The following is a 16,271-nucleotide window of genomic DNA, read 5'->3' on the forward strand; positions in this document are numbered from 1 at the left end:
TGCGCAGGCTCAAGAGGCTGCATATGAAGTTCAGTGACACCATAAATTTTATTACCAGTTGAATTCTCAGTTCTGAATGCATTGATAGATGAGCAGTTTATAGCAACATCAGGCAGCATACTCCGATATGAAAATACCAAGCTAAAATAAAAAAAAATTTGTAAGAGTTTTTACTAGTTTGTTGTGTTACTTCAATACGGTTCAGCCTGCGTAAACAATCAATAGCGCGACAACCTTTTCTTTCAGAAGTTTCCTTAAGATATGAAGATGTCCCCACGCCTAAATGAAGGGTCCTGGAATTGGTGAAAGGTTATGGAGCATAAAGGGACCTCGACGCATAGGCCGACAAAGAAATCAGCTAGAAATAATCTTTCCCTGTCTCTTTCTCTGACCGTCTCGGAGGCCATGCAGATGCTGGCAGCTGCGACGACACCAATGTTGGCGCGCATACCGTATGCCATTGGGCGTCTGGCAATCTTGGAGGCCATATCCGGTTTTGTTGTCTCTCGATAACAACCACAGCTGGCGCCACAATACCAAAAACACTTAAAGACCACTGAGTGCATGAAGACTTTTAGATAAATTCTATACAAATTTAACGCATTAATTACCTGCTAACGTGCACGTGAAAAGGCTACATTTGCGCGCTCATTTTCGCACTACACTGAGGGGTCACAATCTGCAGTTAAATGCTTTTTAATGTGTAGATGTAATAAGAAGCCGACAAACGAACACTAAAATATATGCTTCGCCCCAAAGGAAATGGATCGTAGAACGAAACTTGGCAGAAAATAAAATAAGTGGACCAGTATTGCATCGTGTCAGGGTTGATCAAATATCAGCAGGTATCAGAGTCATTGCCAGAAGTGTTTTTTTTTTGGAGAAGAGGAAGAGGGAAGGGGGCGCAATTATCATTTATGATTGTCAGAGTGTGTATAAACACCTGCAAACAGAAGCTTCTCCCCCCCCTCCCCCAACTTTGCCAGTGCACTATGAATAATTGGATTTTCTGTTTGATTTAATAAATGCATCATACCAAATGTGCGAGTTCGCCAGGTCAATCAAATTTGACGATTGCTACAGCCCTTCTTGCATTTATTAAGCATTAAGGAATAATTGCTATGTACTAGTGAAATCTGACGATGATATCTATTTTCAGGAAACGCTGCACTTTTTATGGCTTCATTGTTTTTTGTTTTAATTTTTCTTTTTGTATACATCAATCTATAACATGAAATTCCAGAATCAGCATGTCGTCGACCACGTATCCAACACGCTGGTCTTCGAGCTCTTCGAAGAGGATGAACTTCTCTCGGCCGAACAGAGTGTTCCACATGTGCAGCGGACGACTCGTGGAGCGCCGCCGGTCCTGGCCCGAGACGCAGAACTCGAACGTGTGGTCGACGTGGTCGACGCCCTCTCGCTGGGACGCCACTCGGATCAAACACTGCACGCGGACACAGGCTACGTTTACCTTATTGTATCTACGAAAAAAAAAAGATGTTTCAGAATAATATACAGTCAGTTACGAACTAAGAAAAAAATGACGACACCGCTCGTAGCCATCGCTTAGCCTTCCATGGAAAAATGCGCCAACCAAAATCGCTTACTCATTTTCGAGACGTCAGACACTTCACGAGGGGGCCAGATTGCTTACTTTCTCCACTGGCACGTTCTTTGCGCTGTTCGGAATTCGTGAAACCGGCGTGTTGCTGAGGCCTACGTCATGACAGGCGGATTTTTTGGTTATTCAAGGCTGAAACAAACTACAAGCACTTAGCAATGTGTGACGCCTGGTTGTGATTTTACTCTTCTATCAAGCTATATTATGTCAACATGATTCTTTGCCCGACATGACGCCTGCATAGAGTGTTTCGATAAAAGATCTCGATCACCAACGTGGTCATGTGGTATAATATTTGACTGCCACGCAGAGGGTCCAGGCATGAAGCCCATCTGGTCCAGTATATTTTTTTTTCTTATTTTGCGCAGTAGCGGCTACGGGCATCGGTGGTGGTGACGGCGACGAGCAACCGCGGTCCGAAATCGGCTGTTGATGCATAAATATTTTAGCTGTAAAAGAAATTTGCTTCAAAATACGTAGCTGCTAATTAAACAGATTCGACAGAAAACATTCAAGGGCTTTATTACAGCATTAAACCATAACCAGGACTCCAGCTAAGAAGTTCGGCATATTCTGGGTTTTAAGAAAATGCATGCAGCGTCAAGAGGCGGCGCTATTGACGTTCCTTATAGGGCCGAGAGCATCATCGAAACTTGGCAAATGCTTTAGTCTATGTGCGTGTCACTGTATGTGCTGTTGCGTTTACCAGTGTGTATGTCATGATAATCAGCTGGCACCACAAGTATTATGTCAGGCGAAAAGCCAGGATAACATCTCTAGAATTTAATTTAAGCATTCTTCTGTCTGATCGCGTGCTCCAACACTCCATAACTTAATTCGTCAGACGTAAAGGTCAACTGGTTTACTTCTTCAAAGCTACCATTTTCGATTATTCTCGCTTAAACAGAATTAAAAAACAATTAAATTCTAAACTCTTGGGTCATGTGCTGATTCTGACTTTTAGGGGAACGTACTAGCCAACCGACTCGAAGCAAGACAGATATAATGAGCAGTGGCAAATCATTGTATTCGTCACTTAGAGCTAGAACTATCAATCGAATCACTGAGTATGAATTTGTTGATTGACTTAAAATATTTGAAGCTAACACACCGAAAATTAGCACAATAGCAAATCGCTGTATATATATATATATATATATATATATATATATATATATATATATATATATATATATATATATATATATATATATATATAAAGAACAAGCGATCGTTGTTGTCAGCAAGATGGATGAAAAAAATCATCACACGATGTGAGATCCCTCCGACGTGATCCTTGTGTCAGATCGCTAAAATTTGTGACGTCAAAATGACGTCATAGTTGATAGTTGCGCAACCACATAACATCGTCACTTGGTGATAGAAAGGTTGATACCGGAAGTACGTGACGTCCAGAAGGCTTTCAATGTCTCCAATCACGAAGGCAATGCAAAGTCACGCTGCGTGCAAAGAGCTTTCGATCCTAGAGGAATCAATACAATCGACTGATAAGAAAATGACGAAGAAGATTGTTTTCACCTTCGAGTTATATCGGGTGAATCCTTGAAAGACAGAGTTCTTTGTTTTTGTTTTCAGTTCTTTCCTTTTATACTCGCTGCGCAAAAAGCTCACCCTAGTTTTCTTGACACAGCAGCTGTCCATCCTGGCCAGGTCGACAACCTTGAACTGGACGAAGAAAGCCATATGGGTTCCGGCCCCGCCACCGACGCCGTACAAGTTAACCTGCAGCCTAAACTTGCAGCCAGCCAGGCCGAAGAAGATGGGCTCGCTGAGACAGTCATCGCGGCGCGAGATCGCATGCCGGCGAAGTCGCCGGTACGACTCCAAGCACCAGATGAACGACGCTCCAGTTCGACGCAGTAGCGCTGCCGTCTTCCGCTCCTGAATGCTCTGAAACAAATCACCAGTGATGACTACTTAAAAAGAGCCGCCGCACAGCAGAAAAAGGGGGCATACAACGGAGACGGGGCTGTCCATCTGCGTTGCTGCAACTCAATTCGTGAACCAACCAGCCTGAATGTACACTTTTATGAAAGGATCTGTCATTAAGAGATCGAAAGCGATAGGAGGAGTTCCTCTTCCAGAATGTACTTAAAGAACGCCGCCCTTTCATAGATGAATTTGGAATCGTTACCCAGCAATTTTTGTTGTAATTGACAATTTTTTTTATATTTCAAAAATCAAAATCCATAGTATAGAGAAATATGTTAATGGGGACCTGGAGAGGCATGCCTGGTTTTTCAGGCAAACCTCCTCAGTAAAAAAACTTTGACAAAAACTCTTCAACTAAATGCTTTACGACACCCATTGCGATTCATGAATTGTTGCCGGGGGCTCTGCAAAGGCAAATCACCAGCGAACGAATCGCCTAGATGCGTTCAAAGGCTCGCATAGCAGAAACGACTATAAGCTAACAATGTTTGTAAGAAAAGGTTTCAGACAGTATAGACGCTTGGCATGCTGTTGCCGAATATAACTGACCAATGGCAAAAATTACTTACCAAAAAAATAGAATTAATTCGGCCCAGTTTTCTGTATATATACCATCAAGCTTTCGTTAACAATACGTCTTAGAAGTCGAATTTCGGTTAGAATTCCAGTTTCATGACGCAAATCAGCGTGCACTTAGAAAGACATCATCTAAACATTATTCGTTATGTGTATCATACCTCGCGCATTAACACGACGGGCACAATAAATCTAGTAATGAAGCGTCAATGTTTCATCTGCGGCATCCCTGGCATCCGCGTTATTTAGCCACGAAGCGCACGCTAGAACGGGAGATATCAACTATTTTCGTCAAGTAAATGACAGGCTGCAAATCACTAAGGCTTTCTGAAATATTGAAATTGTTGCGCACCTGAGAAAGCTTTAGTTCGGCTATTTCTCTCATTGCAGCGTTCAGTAGTCTCCGCAGTTCTTTGAGTTCAGAGTCCGCAGTCATGCTGTCACTTTTCGACTTTTTCTTCGAGGCTCCTTTGCTCTTTGGAATGACAGATTTCTGCAACAATGGAAGCAACACAAGTGGCAAGCATAAATTGAGGTAGGGTGTGCTGTATATCTTATACAAGGAAACGGAGATCAGCTGCAGCATCGATGCATAACGATAGATCGGGATATGATACGAACTGGAGTTCTGTTTTGTTTTATTCATTAGCTCCTCACACTCTCTAATTGTTTTAACAAGTAAATTACAGTCGCGTTCACTGACGTGTTTCCAGGGTTTTCAAACTATACAAGCCTATCTACAAACTATACAAACTGTATACAAAGTGTACAAACTATAAAGACCTGTAAACAAGCAAACGCATTCTTTCGATTCGCGTGGAACGCTTCTATAGCGATACGCAATGGTCAATTTCATGTTATATTCAGTGTATACTCACGAATTTAACTTGAAGAAGCCCCATAAAATCTGCTGTTTATTTGGATAGCGAAGAAAAATTTAAGGCAGGAACGCCAAAGTTTGGAATATTGCATGTGACTTATTGGCTCACTTGGATTAGAAATGGATGGGTGTCATTGACACCTTTTACGACTAGTTTGAGGCGCTCAGGATCAATGGCTTCCGGCGTATTTTGTATTAACTGATAACTACGGTGGTCGATAGCTTTTATTTGTTGATTTAAATGTGAGGTTGCACTACGAAAGAAGAAAGCAAAACTGGCAACTTACTTCTTCATCGCCTTTAACGCGGCAGGTCTTGGAGTGTTCCTAAAAAGAAAGTTCATGAAAGAGTTTAGCATTTACAAGAAAAAAGTTCTGCACTATCTTTTGAAAGAACCTGTAGGAAGTAAAACGACAATTTTGTGCATAAAAAGTTAGGTATAGATTTCGAGAATGATTGAGTAAGTTGATTTCCATTTTATTAAAATAGTAAGCAAGTGTGCGAAGACAGCAGTGTTCTACAGAGTCAGTAGCATATCTTTCCATCCTTTTTTAAATTTCTTAAGCGTTTTTTAAAACCTTAAATACGTTCAAAACCAAACAAACACAAGAGCTTTTACAAAGCCTGTTAAAGGGTGTACATGCTATTAGTTGTTTTCTGGAATACTATACAATTACCTGTAATTTTTACGCCTTCCCTGATAAAATGTTTTGCCGCAAAGCATCGCTTTCTTAGAAACAGTGATGGTTGCCTTTTGTGCTGCCAAGGAAGGAAGGAAACAACAAAAAGGGAGAAGGCAAGGAGGTTAACCAGAAAGACATCCGGTTGGCTACCCTACACTGGGGGATTAGGGAAGGGGACAAGAAAGACGAGAAAGAGAGAAGAGAGGGAAAAGAAAAAAAAGGTGGGGGAGAGGCTGACAGTAATTTTACTGCAGCATGTAGAACTCTACCGCATGTCAGAGGCGTTCACACAAGCCTGTCTTTCTCAGGAAACACAGCAGTTGTGCTGCCAAAGTATATAAAATAGGACCCGGCCAAATTCTATGTTTTTTCAGTGAATAGCTTTCTGTCACTCTCTCTAGATGGTATACATAGGAAATTGATATTAATGTCAGAAAATTATTTTATGAGCAAAAGAAAAGAAACTTTACTGACTCGTTTTTTTTTATGTTAGACGCAACATGAATGAGGACAACTATACAATGATGCTAAAAAATGTAGGGTATTATATTTGTATTGGTTCTCATGTACACGTAAAGACGAGTAAAGGGATCGAAAAGATAACTTGCCGCCAGCAGAGACCAAACGTGCAATCTTTGATTTCAAAGGCCCTTTGATTTCAAAGGCCCTTTGATTTATTTTTCTTTGATTTAAAAGAAAAAGAAATAGCCTTCAGGATTGTGCTCCTGGTGAACTTAGGTAAGTTTGACAACTTGCCCTACAAGGAGTTCTAAAAAAAGTGGCCGAGATTATAACCATGAGTGACAATCAAGTACTACCTTTGTTTCCTCCGCGAAGATGGCAGCCGAGCAGATCCTACATATTACGCTTCTCTTGGGACAAGCGGTGGTGCAGTGCTCTATGAAATTGGTCAAAACGATGTCCGCGTTGCACAGATTGCAGGGAGTGGTTCGATAGGCACATCTTTCCAGGTGCGGCTGACAGGTTTGGCAAGAAGATATGTGATTATCGACAACAATAACAATTATACCAACATTTATGCCGCATCAATTGACCTAGTACAGACATCCGTCATTGAAAAGGGAACACCACATTGACATAGCCAGTGGATGAAGGGAGGGGGGGAGTAAAAACTAATGCTTCTAGAAACTTTAAAGATTTGCATGTGTATATATACACACACAACTGCAAACACATGCATAAATATACACAAGAACCGGTAACATCCACCCTCGCCATTACACCTCTCCATCCCCACCCCACACACAATACGGACACAAATTTCTGGCTATGCCTTTGGAATACGAAAAAGAAAGTTGCGATGGATTTTAGGGCTTGCCTCCTTGAAACGTTTTAGTTTAATTGGTGTACGGAGAATATTTGGCGCACACTACAGGCCTTCATATTTCTGTGAAAATGTTTAGTACTGTGCCTAATGCAAAATTTCAATCTGGCTTAATGTCTTTTTTGTCCATGTAATAATAAGTGAAATGCAATGATAAGAACAACAATAATAGCGTTTTTTTCATAATCCCGGTGGTACTCGTTATGAATTAAATACAGCAGCATATCATTTAGAAAATGGCCATCTTTCTTTTAATGCTTTCAAAGAATCAGGGAAAACGCCACTCAAAACACATGAAACAGTTTTCCTGAATTATCTTCGCGATGACACTCGCAATCACTAAGTGAAGATCTCGCATTAGAACAACAAGAAAATATTTTTTTCCGGCATTGGGCTCATCAATAATTTGTGTTGTGAAAAGAACCTGTCTATTTTTTATTTCACTTTTTTTACTTTATTTTTTTTATTTGGGCATAACACGTACAGGGTTTGCCCGCGACGTAAGGCAAAAGGAGGACTTAAACCCCCTGACTAGGCCATACCTCGCTGGGGCAGCAGAGACAGCGGATTCGAAAGTTTCAATTTCACTAGAACATAATAAGTCAACTTGAACATAATCACTAGTACAATAAGAACATGATCGCTTATTACAGTAAGAACGTAATGACAGTAATGATATAGTAACAGAAAGAACATAATCACTAAGCAACAAGAACATAACAATGCAGTGACCAGTAATGCTTACTTACAGTAACACTTAGTACCAATGCTAGTGCAGTAACCAAAGATATTAACATTTACACAACACATCCACAACAACACGTCATCAGACATGTGGAATGCTCGCTTTTCGTTACATCGATTATACGAAATAATTCTTTGAGATACCAGGCTTCGTGGAAAAGAATGCTTTCTCGTTTCGGAAATAACAGCGTCCAAAGCGACGCTGATGTGGAAAACACGAAGCGTACCTTGAGTTCCGTTTCTGATATTTCCTTGCGGCACCCTCCATTCGGACAGCGCTGCATGCTCGTCCCCTTTCAGGAAGGTGGCCGAGCTTCATAGTTGAAAAATACAACAAGCTGTCGTATCAATGCTGCTCGAAAGGAAAGTCTTTCATGATAGCTTGCCATGATTCACAATAAAGATGTTTGCAAAATACCGTTCCAAAATTGTTTTTCGAAGTGAAACTTAGTTATTTCGAATGCTCATTCTATGGCCTCTCAGTCAACTCCGTCTCTGCCGGCCTATTGTTGAGAATTTCAACATGCCGAAACACAAAAATGTGAAAAGTGGCTCATGTAACGACTGTACTACCAGCTGACTTCACCGTTGATAGTAAAATCATCTTGTGCCTCTCGGTTCTTTGCTCAGTGTCTTGCGTTTCGGCTAGTCAAAATCCTCAAGATATTTACTAACTGACCCCGATGACAGCTCTTTTGAGAGTCTATGTGACGGCATGGAGCAAGAATATATAGTCACAGTGGCATTGCCGCAGTCGAACCTATTTATAATTACACCAAATCAGTTATAACAATGAGAAGCTGCGGCACGATCAACTTTTGTATGTTTTCTATAGTGAAATAACCGCTCTCAGCAATGTCCGCATGCCACATCATCGGTTATAACAATGAATTCTGGCTTTTGGGTGTTCGTGTAGAAAAGCAACGGAATTCCGCAAAAACAAAGAATAAAACGAGAAATTCAAGGTGCTGAAACTGGCCCACTACACTAATATTCCCCTGCGCCTCTTCGAAGTCGCAGTATGCTTTACCGCATAGCGATCTCGCATTGTGAATAAACTAACTTTTCAAATCGGTTATGGCGTGGGAGTGGTGGTGGCTTCTATTAACGTACTTTCAGACATGCAATTATCGTAACAATTTCACACTTGGTTGAGTTTTAGCGTACGTAACTTGGCTGCGGGGCCTTTGGTGGTCCCATGAAATTGTCTGAATTTTCAAGCACGTCCGAAAAATTGTCAGCTTTGTCATTCTTATGGCTGATGTTTGCTCTGGCATATCCTACCTAATATTATAGTCTTTCCACAACATTCTGCCGTCGCATATTTCGCTTTTTTCTTGTGCAAGACATTCATAGCAATTATCAGTTATAACAAAAATTTTCGTGGCAGTTCAGTACTGTTAAGTGATAATTGAAAAGTCTGAACCAACTGAGCAAATGTAAAAAAATTTTTATTGAATTTGCAGTGCAAAATAAAACATAAATGTTCAAATATTACTCAAGTCGTAACTATTATGCCAGACTTAACAACAAATATTATAACCACTGCGGCTCAGTCGCATGCCGAGCAAATATATGTAGCGGTTTGTTTTTCGTGCAAAGCACGTATACTATGAAACCTAATATTTCAAGCCGGATTTTAACGAGTGTGTTAAAGTTATAGATCCAAGTAATTCTTTGTTTACAGATTTCATGCACGTGTTTAAAATTACTACGTTGCGCATAAGTTTTGCTAATTACAGGAGGACGTCCCTTGGTTTACTAGAAATTTGTGGCGTGAATCACGAGCACACTCGGGGAGCACACACAGTCTAGAGGCGGTCGCTAAGGTTTGTTGACTTTAGGTAAAGTAGCAGTGCTTTAGTTGCTTTCTGCGCAACTGAGGCAGATGCACAAGGTCCTAGTATCTTCTGCACACAAAATGGTCCGTGGTCAAGTTGATTCAAAACAATCCGGAGCTGGCATCGCTGTGTGTCGTAGCAAGCGCAGCTGCACAGGACGTGTTCGATGGTCTCTTCAGCTCCGCAGTAGTCGCATGTAGGAGTGTCTGCCATACCAATGCGAAAGGAGTACACCTTTGTAAATGCAACACCCAGCCAAAGGCGGCATAACAGTGTCGCATCGGAGCGGGAAAGTTGTGATGGTAGCTTTAGCTTGAGCGAAGGATCCAGTTCATAAAATTGACACCTTTGGAAGCTGGTAGACGACCAGAACGTGCGTGTGAGATCTCGAGCCAGCAGGTAAAGTGGTCTTGCTGCATCATTCCTTGATAGAGGAATCGGGACTACACGGGTTCCTTCATGGGCTGAGCGGGCTGCATCATCGGCTAATTGATTGTGTGTACCTTCTCATCTCTCTGCAACCTCTTTTCTCCCCTTTATCCCTTACCCAGTGCAGGGTAGTAAACCGGATGTGCGTCTGTTTAACCTCCCCGCCTTTTCTTGCATCTTTATCTCTCTCTATCTCTCTCTGTGGCGTGAAGCTTGAGACAAAGACAAAAACAAAAAAAGAGCCAGATGAGCACCAACTATTGAATATTTTCCGAGCATGGGCAGATGCGTGAAGTAGTGGCGTCAAACATGTCAGGAAAGCTGTGTTGAAGAAGGATAAGTCAAACTCGTCTAAAACGATTTACGCGCCACTGACAAAAGACGAACCCTTCCTTCTAATGTTAAACGCTTCTAATAGTTCCCTCACCATTTGACCCCTACTCCTGGCAATAATCTTAAGTTGTGCGAAACGTGGCACACATGAGCGTGACTTGACATGCGCCGTAAAATGTACACCATCAGTTTTTATTGCTATTGGCATGCCCCCTCACGCGGTCGTTAATACACCATCCTGTTTATCCTATGTAGTACCTATCACAGCTCAGGGGAATCTCGTAAGCGACACCTTCGGCACAAAGCCTGCAAGGTTTCACGTGCTTCCTTTGCCCCCCCCCCCCTGCGGCTTATCTACCATCACCCTTTCACGCATCTGCGCAGGCTTGGAAATTTTTCTTGGTTTGCAGCCTTTGCTGCCAATAAACAGTTGGTCATTGGCGCTCACATTTCTCTATATGCTATCCTATGTTCATGTTTCAAGTTTCGTGCCACTTATAAGTGTCACTTCAAGTTTCGTGCCACTCAGGAGGACATCCCCTTCTACACGGCACTTCATTTCCCAAAAATGCTCTGCTGAATGATTGTTTGATTGATTGATTGATTTGTAAGGTTTGACGCGCCAAAACCACGATATGATTATAAGAGACGCCGCAGTGGAGGGCTCCGGAAATTTCGACCGCCTGGGGCTTTGTAACGTGTGCCCAAACCTGAGCACACGGGCCTACAACATTGCTGCCTCCATTGGAAATGCAGCCGCCGCAGCCGGGATTAGAACGATTGTTTACATTTAGCACATTTATCAAGAGTACATGGAAGACTTGTCACTAAGTTTGCAATCTCAAAATAATTAAGAACACGTGGGTCAAAGTGCACAGATAAAGTGGGTGTTTTGGTTAATTTGAAACCCTCTGAAAATCAACATCGTCTCGTAGAACGTAATTTATGACTCATCTCATCTGCTTAAAAGCCTTTTTATTGAAACACTTGAATATAGCACAGAATACGCGGCAATGTTTCATTTTTGCTAAATATTAGAAACTAGAAAAACATGCACGCTTAGTCTGCACGCTCTGATTAAGGGACACGTGTATAAGCAAGCGTTGAGCACAGCATGGGTGGTATAGGGCCGTTGTCCCGTAATTTAATCTGCGTTCAGCTGTGCATGCCTTTCCTTGACATGCAGCGTGATCAAAACAATGAATAATGCGAAATAAAAGTGCAAACTATAATAACTTGCCGCATTGGCTCAGCAGCTTTGGCATCCAACTGCCAAGCATGAATCTCTCCACGCAAGATAAAAACGAAACTAATATCTGGCGCTGCTGTTTCGATCTAAATCATACTCGCTATCGAAGAGAAGATCGTTTCAAACAGCCACGTCGATGCCCGTAACCATATCACGGTAGTAGACGCTGTGAAAGTTCTCGCACTATGATTTCGATAGGTGTCAACCAATTACAGGTTACGATAAAAAAAATAGCCCTTAATATAAGTACGCAAATCAGGCAAATGATGCATCAAACACACCGACACTGTTCATCTATCACAGGTCTCGAAGTTCGTCAGCACGCTCCCTCCACTGCGGCAACAATGACCTCAACTTTCAAGTGTGCCACCGTATGCTAACTTCAGACTTGACGAAGGTACAGTTTCACGAGGTGTAATAAACGTTACAGATTGCTGAAAAAGTGCGCCTTTAGGATTACAGCTTGAAACTCATACACATGAGTTTATGCAAGGTATCATTTGTTGCATAATCAGCCGCCAGAGTGATCTAGTGGTTACAAAGCTCTACTGCTGAGCCGAAGGTCTTGAGATCTAACCTAAGCTGGGGTGACTGCATTTTCGGTGGAAGGGAGAACACTCGAGGTTCGTCTACTTAAATTAAGGTGCACGTTAAAGAACCCGAGCTGGTCGCATTTTCTGGAGCACTCTATCTCACCTTCCCTCATAACATTGCTGTTTTGGGACGTTAAACTCGTGATAACATTGTTACTGTTCCATAATAATAGCACATTTCATTTGTACCCTTAGAAAAATCAAGCACTGCAATCAACTGCACCACAACATCACATCCACCGAGTATATATTGAAAACTCAAATGAAACACAATGTCTGTCTGCAGTGTGTTTTTAAAGGTCAAACTCTCTGGAACAGCTGTGCTGTAGCATTATGTTAAACGATTTCGCTGCGAGACTCAGACGCTACCTTAAATGTAAACCTGAAAGATGTAGACACCCGGACGTAAACATTCAAGAACAAAAAATAATCTTGACATGCAGCTGAACAAACAGAATAGGAATAAGTTTTAAAAATTAAACTGACCTTCCTTTCAGAGCTAAGCAAAGCGCCAGTACCTGATCAAATCTGCATCACTGCGAAGGAGATGTCATCCTCACGTCAGTAAATGCAGCTGATGCTGCTCGGCTTTAGCCCTGACCACTGATTCATGAAAACCTCGCGAGGCGAACACTACGAACGCAGAATTGACGGCTTGCTCATCATCGCCGAGGCCAGATAAAATATTTATCATTCGTCCGACTTGACTGAGCAACGCCTAAAGTCTGCGCTGATAAAATGTCGCTCGTATTTGCTTTTCCTATTCTTCCGAAGCCCGTGGCCTAGGCGAGATATCGCTTATCGCGCAGTGTTTCTGCGTGCGTCACTGAGAGTTCAGGAAGGAGGTGATAGATTGATATGTGTGGTTTAAGCCCTAACCACATGTACGCGATTTCCTCGCGACAGCAACAAACAACAGCGACGAGCAACAAGATTTGCTGTCGCCCAGGCCCATCCGTTGCCACCACTTGTCGCATCGCGTGTTTCTGGAAAACTGGAAAAGATAGTTTCTCGCCTGGAAGCCCACATGGCGATTACCGGCAACATGGCTGCGCCCTTGGTCCTCGTTTCCGTTGCGATTTGCTTTCGATGCTTGTTATCCACGTGTGCTTCAAGGAATGCAAGATATCGGCTGCCTTTTTTACATTCTCATCTGATGCGGAGAGAGATGGAGCGGCCGTATTTCGCCTTAAGTTTTATTCTCGAAAGTTTGTTATGATGTCTCCATGCATTGTTGCGAGCGAAAATTTGGTAACTTGCTACAATTAAAAATCGTCATGCGAAGTGCGTCGTAGCCGTCATGCGCACGCTTCTGGGCGCCCTGTCGTGGTGAAACCAAAGATTGCGAGAAAAGAAGGCGGTAAAAAGCAGCTTTTGTGGCTTCCTTGTGTCACAAAAGGCACGAATAAACATGGCACGTTGTCATCGACCTACTTTTAAATTTCTATTCGCAATTGATGGGTATGCACGCGATATTTTCATTCAAGCAACAACGACTGTGTCTCTGACATGCGGTTGCAGCCGTTGCGACGGAGCACGTTTGTCGATGCCGCTTGTCGCTGTCGATAGGAAATGGCATGCATGCAGTTAGGGCTTTAACTTCCAAAAACCACCATATGATTATGAGAGACTCCGTAGGAGAGGGCTTCTGAAATTTCGACCACGTGGGGATCTTTAACGTGCACCCAAATCTGAGCACACGGGCTCACCTCATTTTTGCCTCCATCAGAAATACAGCCTCCAATGGCGGGATTTGATCCCGCGACCTGCGGGTCAGCAGCCGAGTATCTTAGCCACTAGACCACCGCGGCGGGGCAGGAAAGAGGTGTAATTATTAATCTTGATGTTTTTAAAGTTTTTGACCTCGCATGTAACTGGTTATGAAGTACCCCTGAAATTTTTAAATGCTAGACCTCGTATGTGATTGGTGATGAGTGCCACTCATATGGTATGAGGACTTGGCATAGCGCCGAACACGCCAGAGCTTAAGAGCTAGCGATATGTGCATTGTACTCCCCCCGCGTGGGATCTGAAACCGTTGATGTCTGGGGTAATGTGCACGGAACAGCGCTGAAGATTTAACATTGCGACACAACCATGATTATATATATATATATATATATATATATATATATATATATATATATATATATATATATATATATATATATATATATATATAGTTCCGGCGCTGTATGCGCACGACTGCCTCGATTGATTGAACTACTTCCTAGCTAGGATAGCAAACCGTATGCTTGCCTGATTGACCTTCCTACCTAGCTATTCGATGGAGGCCAAAATGCTGTAGGCCCGTGTGCTAGAAGCCCAGGTGGTATAAATTTCCGGAGCCCCCCACTACGGCGTCTCTTATAATCACATGGTGCTTTTGGGACGTTAAACCCAACATATCAATCAATCCTTCTTAGCTAACTTAATGCTCATTTCCTCTCTCGAAGCAAAGGGCTACTTTTCTCGCTTACGCTATAAAAGTAAATAAATAAATGCTTCCATAAATTCATAAAGGTCTATAAACGGAGCTGTGGCAACGACTTACCTGTCAACGTATTTCACCGAGAATACACGCGATCCAGAGGGGTGGCTGGCAATGGCTCTGGCTTCTGTCCTGCATGCAGTATAGTTATCACCCCCTCCCCCGATCGAAGAGACGCCGGATGAGGAGCCCCTCCTCCCCTTCGGCTGCGTCTGGCGCCAGCGTACCACATTGCAGTCGGTGTCAGTTTGCGCGAACGGGAACCCGCCGATGTTTGGTTGCAACGGCGACGGAGGCTCACGCTTGCACAACCCGCACGAGATCTCCAACATCCGCTTTCTCGAGTCCGAAGCGACGTAATGCGATAGTGTACGGCGTACTTGGGCCGATGACGTAGTCAGAAACTTTCTTTTTCGTGAGCCGGGGGAGGGGGGGGGGGGGGTGGGAGGTAGGGAGCAACTAACTTTTTGGGTTTAGAAGAATGGACTGTTGGGCGAGTTGGAATTCTACAGCCAAGAAAATTGCGCGAAAAACGTGGTCAAAGAGCCTTTCCTTTTTCGTCCACGTTTTATGCGCATATTTCTTGAGAAAGCTTACTATGCATTCCAAGAAATGGTGCGTGTTCACGGACTCTAAGGCAGCACTACAGTGTTTGACATTCGCCTTACGCCGGGGACCTCATGAACAACTAGTGCTGGAAATTAGAGAGCTGCTTCACCACCTCTTCGACGAAGGACACACAATCACGTTTCAGTGGCTTCCAAGTCACTGCGGCATATTGGGCAACGAACATGCCGATGCAGCTGCCCGATCAGCACACGAAGATGGTGAAGAAAAATATATACCATTTTCAAGGACTGATGCTGCAATGACCATCCGAAAAATCGCTAATGCAGAATTAAAATCCCTGTGGAACACCGAGTGCTTACGGCACACGCGACTGCGTAGACTGGACACGTCTCGTCGACTCCGGCCTCCGTCTGGTCTCTACCGACTCGAGACAACGGTGCTTTGCCGACTATGGCTTGGTGTCGCCTTCACCAAAGCTTTCGCCTTCCGAATCGGCATGGAAGACAGTGCTGCTTGCGGTCATTTCGGCAGCGATGAAACTATAGAGCACGTTCTCTGTCACTGCCCTCGTTACAGCGTGCAAAGACGGCAACTAGCTGCCGCGTTAGCTCGCCTTGACGACAGACCTTTGTCTGAACAATCAGTGCTGGAAAGAGGACATGATTTGTGTGCTCACAGAAAATCAGTGAAGGCCCTACTGAACTTTTTGCGTTGGAGCGGCCTATTGTATAGACTGTAGCACCCCAGCTCCCCCCCCCCCCCTTTTTTTTTTCGCGCGCGTCTATTTCCCTCTTCGCTTTCTTTCCAATCTTTCTTCCCCATTCCCCCTCCCCCTAGTGCAGGGTAGCAAACCGGATGCTCCATTTTCTGGTTAACCTCCCTGCCTTTCCCTCATTTTATTCTCTCTCTTACTATGCATTGTTGATTGATATGGGGGGTTTAACGTCCCAAAACCACCAT

The 16,271-nt window shown here is 43.2% G+C and overlaps 1 protein-coding gene across 6 annotated transcripts; it reads right to left on the reverse strand.

The window, feature by feature from the left end:
- Nucleotides 1–1,171: 1,171 nt before the first annotated feature.
- LOC119171940 (TNF receptor-associated factor 2) lies at nucleotides 1,172–14,910 on the reverse strand. 6 transcript variants are annotated; one of them, XM_037422845.2, is made up of 7 exons: nucleotides 14,805–14,910; nucleotides 8,033–8,118; nucleotides 6,535–6,693; nucleotides 5,321–5,359; nucleotides 4,506–4,646; nucleotides 3,257–3,535; nucleotides 1,172–1,447 (listed from the first exon to the last, which is right to left on the reverse strand). In XM_037422845.2, exons 2-7 carry the CDS (start codon nucleotides 8,087–8,089, stop codon nucleotides 1,220–1,222), a joined length of 903 nt encoding a protein of 300 aa, XP_037278742.2. In that variant the 5' UTR covers nucleotides 8,090–8,118; nucleotides 14,805–14,910; the 3' UTR covers nucleotides 1,172–1,219. The 6 variants fall into 6 exon arrangements, with proteins under 6 accessions (XP_037278742.2, XP_075748789.1, XP_037278744.2 ...); XM_075892674.1 differs by lacking the exon at nucleotides 14,805–14,910 and adding an exon at nucleotides 12,769–12,910; XM_037422847.2 differs by lacking the exon at nucleotides 14,805–14,910 and adding an exon at nucleotides 12,737–12,900 and having other exon boundaries at nucleotides 8,033–8,098.
- Nucleotides 14,911–16,271: the final 1,361 nt, after the last annotated feature.

The sequence above is a fragment of the Rhipicephalus microplus genome, chromosome 4 (genome assembly GCF_043290135.1).
Source record: "Rhipicephalus microplus isolate Deutch F79 chromosome 4, USDA_Rmic, whole genome shotgun sequence".
Taxonomy (NCBI): domain Eukaryota; kingdom Metazoa; phylum Arthropoda; class Arachnida; order Ixodida; family Ixodidae; genus Rhipicephalus; species Rhipicephalus microplus.

What these genes read in the sequence shown, in the direction of transcription:
- LOC119171940 (XM_037422845.2), bottom strand. Translation starts at nt 8,089, where the DNA reads ATGCAGCGCTGTCCGAATGGAGGGTGCCGCAAGGAAATATCAGAAACG. An exon ending in CCGAACTAAAGCTTTCTCAG is followed by an intron (nt 3,536 to 4,505) that starts GTGCGCAACAAT and finishes GATTTGTTTCAG; the next exon opens with AGCATTCAGGAGCGGAAGAC. An exon ending in GCTGTGTCAAGAAAACTAGG is followed by an intron (nt 1,448 to 3,256) that starts GTGAGCTTTTTG and finishes GTCCGCGTGCAG; the next exon opens with TGTTTGATCCGAGTGGCGTC.